Source organism: Piliocolobus tephrosceles, chromosome 1, assembly GCF_002776525.5.
Source record: "Piliocolobus tephrosceles isolate RC106 chromosome 1, ASM277652v3, whole genome shotgun sequence".
NCBI lineage: Eukaryota > Metazoa > Chordata > Mammalia > Primates > Cercopithecidae > Piliocolobus > Piliocolobus tephrosceles.
Window position 1 is genome coordinate 219,878,320 of NC_045434.1, and position 9,454 is coordinate 219,887,773.

Sequence of the window (9,454 nt, forward strand, 5' to 3'; positions counted from 1 at the left end):
TCTGACCCGTGCTCGCTGTGATGTAGTCACGACCCAGTCTCTGACCCACACTCGCTGTGATGTAGTTTCTGACCCAGTCTCTGACCCGTGCTCCCTGTGATATAGTCACGACCCAAGCTGGTGTCCAGTGCCCTGCACCGTGGCCCCACCTGTGAGGGCAGCAGGAGGGGTGCAGGGGAGGACGCTGAACCCAGATGCAGCTGAGCATGGAGGAGAGCAACCGTCCCTTGTGGCTCTCCTTTGACAATGGCTCTGTCGTGCCTCTCACTGCTCAGCAGCACCTGTGCCGGGGCGGGGGGCTTCACAGGGCTAATGAACCCTGGAAGGCCTCACTTTACTAGGTTGCTGTGATTGTCCACTTCTTTAAAAAAAAAAAGAAAAAAGTTTTTGGTCTGGGCACAGTTAGTGGTTCAAGCCTATAATCCCAACGCTTTGGGAGGCCAAAGCAGGTGGATCACCTAAGGTCAGGAGTTCAAGACCAGCCTGGGCAAACATGGCAAAACCCTGTCTCTACTAAAAATACAAAAATTAACTGGGCTTGGTGGTGGGGACCTGTAATCGCAGGTACTCGGGAGGATGAGGCAGGAGAATCGCTGGAGCCCAGAGGCAGAGGTTGCAGTGAGCCAAGATTGCGCCACCACACTCCAGCCTGGGCAACAGAGTGAGCAAGACTCTGTCTTAAAAAAAAAAAAAAAAGGCCGGGCGCGGTGGCTCACTCTTGTAATCCCAGCACTTTGGGAGGTCGAGGCAGGCAGATCACAAGGTCAGGAGATCGAGACCATCCTGGCTAACACAGTGAAACCCCTGTCTCTACTGAAAATACAAAAAATGAGCCGGGTGTGGTGGCAGGTGCCTGTAGTCCCAGCTACTCAGGAGGCTGAGGCAGGAGAATGGCGGGAACCGGGAGGCGGAGCTTGCAGTGAGCCGATATGGCGCCTTTGCACTCCAGCCTGGGCGACAGAGCGACACTCTGTCTCAAAAAATAAATAAATAAATAAAGTTTTATTTTGAAACAATTCCAAACTTACAGAAGAGCTGCAAAATGGCAGCAAGACCCTCTGTGCCCCGCGGCCCCGTGCCCAGAGCCGTGCCCAGAGCCCATGTGGGCGTTGTGTCCAGGGCGACCCCCTCGCCCCGCCCCAGTCAGGGGGAGCCTCGGTCCTTCTGTGACAGGCGGACCTTGCAGTTCTGAGGATCGCAGGCCAGCGGCTGTCCCGCACAGCGCCCGTGCTTGATGCCTCTGGGGGTGATGACCAGTCCCCTGGGTGTCCTCTCGTGGGACACGTGATGGCTGCCAGCCCCGCTGTGGGGCCGCCGGCTTCTTCAGCGCAGCAATGCCGTCCCCTTGGAAACTGAAGCGTAGCTTGTGGGGAGAAGCGTTGAGGCCAGGAAATCCCGCTCCGTGTCCCTTTTCACACGAGCACGGCATCCCTCCGTGTTTCCTGCCAGAATCAATTCCTGCTGTGATGGCTTCTAACGGGTGACTTTCCAGTTCCACCACCCCTTCCTATTAGTTGGCTTTCCACTGTTAGGAGAGCGTTCCCCCTCCGTGTAGGCTGGGGGTGCTGTGTCCCTGGCAGGTCTGCTCTGGCCCATCAGGATTTGTCTGGGTGCTCCAGCCGCCTCGCGTCTGGCAGTGGCATCCTTCCGCATCCTGCGTTCATGTCTGTGCTCTGTGGTATAGTCACGACCCAAGCTGGTGTCCAGTGCCCGGCACCGTGGCCCCACCTGTGAGGGCAGTGGGAGGGGTGCAGGGGTGTGTGCGAGGGGCAGCTTGGAGAGCATGGCCCCCGCTTCCAGTGTCGGCCCTGGGAGTCCTCCGTTGTGGCTCTGGGACAGGTGGCGGGCACGAGGCTGGCCGCTGCTTAGGGACCCAAACCGCGTTCTGGGAACAGCTCCTGAACTTCCCCAGCACACGTCCCTGCTGCCACACCATGCGCGTCATCCACAGCCACAGAACAAGCCACCCTAGCCCTTAGCCGCCTAAGGCAGCAGGCGCGATGGTCTCGGTTCCTGAGGGTCTTGGTTCCTGAGGGTCTCGGTTCCTGAGGGTCGTGGTCTGGGCAGGGGATTGGGCTTGAGGTGTTCAGGCCAGCCCAAGACCCTGTGCAGGGACTTCAGGCGTGAACAGCCAGGGGTTCCTGGAGTCATCTTGGAGACGGGATGCCGCACGCATGTGTCTCACACGCAGCTCGACCAAAACCAGCAGCTCTGCACGCGAGGGGGCCACGGGCTGGCAGAAGCGTCTGTTGGACTGGCCTCACGGGCACTTTCTGGCCAGCAGGTCCCAGGAACTGCCAAAGGAAGCCTTAGAGACGACCCTGCCTGCTCACACCACCCCCGGTCCTTAGCGCCTGTGCTGGGCCTGTGCATGTCCCATCCCTGTGCCTGGGGGCTACTGGGAGGTGCCTGAATCTGTATTGGCGGCTTAGATACACTCTGTCATCCACCCATCCTCCCCACATGGTAAGAGGGTGCCCACTGCGTCCCAGACACCGACCAAAGCCTTTGGGCCTCCCCCGTGAAGGAAGCAGCAGAGCCCTGCCTGGTGGAGGCTGCTTTGGTGGGACGCAGGCCGTGAGTTACCACACGCGTGTTCTGTGCAACCTCGTCACGTGACACCTTCCCACACCCAGCTCAGCACGAAGAGGAGGCTTTGTGTGCGCCCCACTTGGCCACGTGGGACCCACAGCGGGGCCCTGGTGCTGCAGCCCGGCCTGCTCTGAGGCTTCTCTGACTGCACGCATGTCCCATCACTGCAGTGACAAATCCACAAACTCAACAGCTCAGCAGGACGCGGATTTATGAGCTTGCAGTTCTAGAGGTCATTGGCCCGACATGGGTCCCACTGGGCTAAAGTCAAGGTGCGGGCAGGGCTGGTTCCCCACGGAAGCCTCTGGGGAGAACCCGTATCCTCACCTTTTCCAGCTCCAAAGCTGCCTGTGTTCCTCCTCCATCTTCAAAACCAGCCGGGTCCCACCTCTCCAGCCTCCAACCTTCGTCATTACCTCCGCGGCTGACCACACTGGATCTTCAGATAAACTGGGACTTGAGTGGGGTCCCCATCTACTTCAGCCCTAGGGACCCCAAAATCAATTAACCACTGCCCAAAACCGCTTCCACCCATCCACGCTGAGACACACTGCCCTGCTGCCTACCCAGGCACCAGCACGACTCCCTCCCAGGCCCAGCAGCACCCCAGGGCAACAGGGAGCCCCTCAAAGGCAGCGTCCCTGCCCGGGCCCCCGCGCATTCCAGAGTGCACCTCGGTGCTTGCAAAGGGCACAGGACTCTCCTCACTGAGCCGCAACAAAGAGCGTGTCTTCTCTATGTGGTCACACTCGCCGTCACACTCGCCATCACACTTGCCGTCACACTTGCTAACAGCTGGATACAGTGGCTCATGCCTCTAATCCCAACACTTTGGGAGGCCAAGGTGGGCAGATCACTTGAGCCCAGGAGTTCGAGATCAGCCTGGGAACATGGTGAAACCCCATCTCTACAACAGATGCCAAACTTAGCTGGACGTGGTGGCGTGCACCTGTAATCCCAGCTACTCAAGAGGCTGAGGTGGGAGGATTGATTAAGCTCAGGAGGTCAAGGCTACAGTGAGCTGAGACTGCGCCACTGCACTCCGGCCTGGGCAACAGAGCGAGACCGCATCTCAACAACAGCGACAACAAACTTTCCAACAGGCTGTCCCTCCAAACATTGGGATTCCTTCTTCTGTATGACTTTCTGGCATCTAGCTTTCCACAGTGCAGGTCTCTCTTGGGTCCAGGTTTCCTCAACCGGCTGAGTGTGTGACGGGAGCTGCCTGTGGTGGGCAGGTAGGCTGGTGGCACGTCCACATCAAACGCCCAGGCCGGCGTCGGACAGGCCCTTCCCTCTGTGGTCTGGCAGGGCTGGAATTCATTCCCACGCACCTTCCCCCAGGTCCTGCTGTGTAGATTGGCTGCTTTCTTCCCCTCTGGGATCCTTCTCCTCTCAGGTCAGACTTTGTTCCTGCTCCGGGAGCATCCAGGCCACAGGGGTTGGTAAGGGGGTCATGAGGAGATCTGGCAGCCCCTCAGGGAGGTGTTATGGGGCCCTCAGGCAGCAGAGCCTGCCTTCGAGGGAGGAGAAAGCTGCCTCCATGTGGACGGATATGCAGAGGGGCTTGGCGGTCTGGGGCGCTCGCTCAGTTGTGTGCAGATACCCTCAAATGTCCGCGCTCCCGTTCCCAAAATCCCAGCCTTTCCCAATCAGCCTCTGCTCTGCTCTGAAGGCCAGTGCCCCTGAAATTGTGTGCTGGAACTCAACCCTATTGTTCGTTAGTCTTTGTGTCACTGTAAAGAAATGCCTGATACTGGGTCATATAAAGAAAAGAGGTGGACAGGCGTGGTGGTTCACACCTGTAATCCCAGCACTTTGGGAGGCCGAGGTGGGCGGATCATTAGGTCAGGAGATCAAGATCATCCTGGCTAACATTGTGAAACCCAGTCTCTACTAAAAAAATACAAAAAATTAGCCGGGCGTGGTGGCGGGTGCCTGTAGTCCTAGCTACTCAGGAGGCTGAGGCAGGAGAATGGTGTAAACCCAGGAGGTAGAGTTTGCAGTGAGCCGAGATCGCACCACTACACTCCAGCCTGGGCGACAGAGCGAGACTCCGTCTCAAAAAAAAAAAAAAAAAAAAGAGGTTTGGGCCAGACGCAGTGGCTCACACCTGTAATCCCAGCACTTTGGGAGGCTGAGGTGGGTGGATCACCTGAGATCAGGAGTTTGAGACCAGCCTGACCAACATGGTGAAGCCCCGTCTGTACTAAAAATACAAAAACTAGCCAGGCATGGTGGCGGGCGCCTGTAATCCCAGCTACTCAGGAGGCTGAGGCAGGAGAATCGCTTGAACCCACGAGGTGGAGGTTGCAGTGAGCTGACATCATGCCACCGCACTGCAGCCTGGTGGACAGCGTGATACTCATCTTAAAAGAAGTAAATGAAAATAAGAAGAAAAGAGGTTTGATTGGTCAGGGTTCTGCAGGCCGTACAGGGAACGTGATGGCATCTGCTTCTGGGGAAGCCTCAGGAAGCCTCCAATCACGGTGGAGGGTGAAGGAACCAATCACGGTGGAGGGTGAAGGAACCAATCACGGTGGCGGGTGAAGGAACCAATCACGGTGGAGGGTGAAGGAACCAATCACGGTGGAGGGTGAAGGAACCAATCACGGTGGAGGGTGAAGGAACTGTCTCCCACGGTGGGAGGGGAAGCAAGAGGGTGGAGGTGCCACACACTTTCAAATAATCAGATCTTCCGTGAACTCGCTCGTCACCAAGGAGATGGCCCACCCCTTCCTGAGGGAGCCGCCCCACCACCCCAACACCTCCCACCAGGCCCACCTCCAACACCGGGGGGTCCAGTTCAACACAAGACCTGCAGGGGACACACGAGGCCTGCGGGGGACACACGAGGCCTGCGGGGGACATACGAGGCCTGCGGGGGACACACGAGGCCTGCGGGGGACACACGAGACCTGTGGGGGACACACGAGGCCTGCGGGGGACACACAAGACCGGGGGACACACGAGGCCTGCGGGGGACACACATCCAAACCAAATACGTCGAAACCAAACGGAGGTGACGGCAGGAAGAGGTGGGGTCTCTGGGAGATTCGGCCATGGGGGCTCTGCCCTGGTGGAGACGATTAGTGCCTCATAAAAGGGCTTGAGGGAGCCCTTCTGTCCCTCTGCCACATGAGGACACAGACGGGCACTGCCTTCAAGAAACAGGCTTTCATAGGACGTCGAAGCTGCTGGCACCTTGACTGTGGACTTCCCGGCTTCCAGAACTGGGAGGAATGAATTTCTGTGGTTTGTGAAGACCCAGTCGCAGGTGTTTTCCTACAGCAGCAGGAATGGGCGACGACCACGTCTGAGACAATGTCTTGCCTCTTACCTAAGAGACCCCACAAGCTATTAGCTCACATGGCCGCTGGAGCACTGATCACTGGGCAGAGGACGCGACATCCAGCAGAACGTCATTTCCAGAGCTGATGGGAGCATGAATCTTCAGAGTAAAGAATTTCATGAGTCATGCGAGGGAGGAATAGAAATAACCCCACACGTGGAAGCTCCACAGAGTCCCCCTGACTCGGGAAGCGACGAACGCCCCGCGTGGCAGGATGCCAGCCAGAGACCCGGTGACCCATGATCCCTGGAAAGGAGCCAAATGCTTAAAATTACCCCAACAGAGAACATGGTATACCCAGTTCCTAAATTGCAGTGACACAACCTTGATGTTGACACCAAGAGGGCGAACGAGAGAGGGAAAGTAGAACCCAATCTCAGGAGGTAAATCAGAGAACCCTAAATAAAACATTAAACATTGAAATCCAGCCATGTGTGAGACACGCACACACACCTCCCTTGCCAAGTTGGAGTTTAGATCCTAGGAGCCCCGAAAAAGGTTCAACATTAGAAATTCTTGACATTCACACGTTAAAAGAGAAAACCAATGAGTATCTCAATTCAACATATATTCATGATTTTTTTCAAAAAGATGTAAAGCGGACTTTATTCACGGAGGGCCACAGCGGTGGGACCCCTGCCCCGGGCATTGCAGTGGGGAGAGAGACTGGACTCCGCCCCACAGGAAAAGCTTTTAACGAAAGAGGAAGTGGAAATCAGCATGATCCAAGGTGTCTAGGAAAGAACTGTGGCACACGTCGTGTGGAATGTCAGAAATGCAGGGAGGATGCCGGCTAAACTCCTGTGTCTGACGTTGTCCAGGGTTCCGATCCTCGCGTGGCCGGCCCCAACCTGAGCCGCATCTCCAGGTGGCACCGTTCGCACGTCTCCAGGAGCGGCTCCTTGCATCCCTCCACCAGGCGTCTCTGGCCAGGCCGCCTCCCCAGCGGCCGCATGCTCTCACCTGGCCGCTGTTAGAAGGACACTGTCCACATCCTCAGAAGGAACTTTCCCGGCCTGAGCCCCCACGGCACACGCCCTCCTCCAACTAAAGATTCACCGGAAATTTCCCTGAGTTGTGCCAAGAACCAAGGGGCACCGTGTCATCCGGGGCCACCACAGATGCCGTATCACTCACAGTTGAGGACAAATTCGCCCAAGACCAGGGGACAGGCAGGTCCCCTGTCATCCAGGACATGTGGACCCAGCAGGGCTGGTCGACTCCATGCTCCACAGCCCCTGCCCCAGGCACATTTGAAGACTGAGGGGTGGTCTTGGGTGCTGGTCAATTCGCACCAGCGATCCTCCAGCCCAGCCAAAGAGTCACAGCTGTCCCTTCCCAAAGGCCTTCCTCAGGCTGGGCAGGGCCCGCCCCAGGCCTACCGCAGCCAACAGACACGGCCTCAGGCCGGCGGGTGGTATGCGGGAGTGCAGGCCAGGCTCTAGCCGGGTTGCATTGAACCCATAGTGATTTCCTGAGGTTGGAGGCAGGCAGGGCGGGCCTCAGCATCTGGGCCACTCAGAGCAGAGATGGCCCCTAGAGGAGGGAGTGTTCCACGTCCACCTGGAGGATTTGTCAGAACTCGGTGCTGGGAAACCACCCCCCCTAGGATGACCGTGGGGCCCGTCTCCAGCTGCTTTGCCTCTTGCTTGAAGGAACGCCATGTGGCACATTGAGATCCAGGAGGGGCGACTCGAGGCCTTCCGGACAGCTGACCGTGAGGAGGCAGAGGCTGCGGGGCGGCGGCTCCAGGTGCGTGCAGCCCAGCAGCTCTGCAGGGAGCAGGAGGCCCTGGGGAAGATGGAGCGGAACCGGCTGCTGAGAATCCGGTAAGCGGCACCCAGGCCCACCCGCACTCGTCCCAGCAGCTCCTGTCAGTCCTTCTGCCCCCTCCCCAGGGGTCTCCTCACCCTCCGCATCTGTCCGGCTCCACCTCCACCCTCCCTGCCTCCTCCCAGCTTGCTCCTCTGCCGGACCCTTGAGTCCTTTCCAAGTGTCAGGCGCCCCCCTGCACCTGCCCAGAGCCCCAGCCCTCCCGAGATGCCACAGCCACCATACCGCCACTAAAGCCAACTACTAAAGCTGCACTCCAGCGAGACTGCCCCTCCCCTTTCCCTCTGGCAGCTCCATCCTCTTCCCAGCCAGCCCATTCTCTAGGCTCCGTCCCCACCTCTGGCTGCTCCTTTGCCCCCCTCCCACGGCCCCGACCCCCCACGGCCATGGAGCGCTCAGGCCTGTTCCCCACATGTCCTCTGTCATGAGTCTCCTGCTCAGCCAGGGCCCAGCCACCTCCTAGGCCAGTCCCCAAGTGCTTCACAGGCCATCAGGCCAGCTGTCCCAACCTGCCGTGAGTCTCTCTCCTCGGGACCCCCTTCTGGCCTCCATCCCCTCCCCCATCGCGTTCCCTCCCTTCAGCTGCCCAGGCCACAAACCCCTGTGGAATCCAGGCCCTGGCTGCAGACACGAGGTCCCCAGCCCCTGCCTCCTTCCTCTCCACAGCACTGCTGTGCCTGCACCATCCTCTTCCCAGACCCCTGCCCAGCTGGGATCAAACCTTGCCTTTGGTGGTTCCCTGGCACTGGAGCCACAGTGGCGTGGAGAGTTTGACATCTGTGTGGCCCACGGCACCAGCTCTCCAGGGACCCTCGCTCCTCCCCAAGGGAGGCTGTGCAGGACAGAGCTGAGCGAAAGGGCCCACGGCGTCTCTGGGACACGAGCTCCAGCTGCGCAGGGCTTGGGGGCAGATGGGACGTGTGATGCCCTCTGATGGCCCCGCGTGCCCACAGGAAGTCCCTGCACACCCAGAAGGAGCTCGGGCTGAGGCACCAGAAGCTGCTGGAGGATGCCCGGAAGAACCACAAGGTCGCCGTGCGGTTCCTGAAGGCCTCCCTGGGAAGGTAGAGCCTCCCTTCGATGTCCTTAGGGAGTAACCCAAGAATACGCGTCACTTGCTTTTGTCTTGACAGCCCCTGATTTTATGATTTATTTACTTAAGATGGAAGCTTGCTGGAGTGCAGTGGCATGATCTTGGCTCACTGCTCTGCCTCCCGGGTTCAAGCGATTCTCCTGCCTTAGCCTCCTGAGTAGCTGGGACTACAGGCATGTGCTACCACGCCTGGCTAATTTTTGTATTTTTAGTAGAGACAGGGTTTTACCATGTTGATCAGGCTGGTCTTGAACTCCTGACCTCAAGTGATCCGCCCGCCTCAGCCTCCCAAAATGCTGGGATTACAGGCGTGAGCCACCGCGTCTGGCTTCCTGATTTTATTATTAAATCACCACCTTATCATCAAAAACCAATAAACATGTATTTTTACTGTGAGGTGCTGTTTCTTTTCAGAAGAGGCCCGTGAGACACGCTGGGCATGTTCCTACCGTGTCCTCGTGGCCTGGCCCTCCGGGGCGTGTTCCTACCGTGTTCTCATGGCCTGGCCCTCCAGGGCATGTTCCTGCCGTGTCGTCATGGCCTGGCCCTCCGGGGCGTGTTCCTGCCGTGTCCTCGTGGCCTGG

At 58.4% G+C, this 9,454-nt stretch overlaps 1 protein-coding gene across 1 annotated transcript in view; it reads left to right on the plus strand.

The window, feature by feature from the left end:
* LOC111532752 (cilia- and flagella-associated protein 74-like) overlaps window positions 1-9,454 on the plus strand; it is a 44,256-nt gene that overhangs the window by 17,778 nt on the left and 17,024 nt on the right. Inside the window, 2 exon segments of the mRNA XM_026457478.1 lie at window positions 7,600-7,773; window positions 8,731-8,841. Coding sequence (XP_026313263.1) covers window positions 7,600-7,773; window positions 8,731-8,841 — 285 coding nt within the window.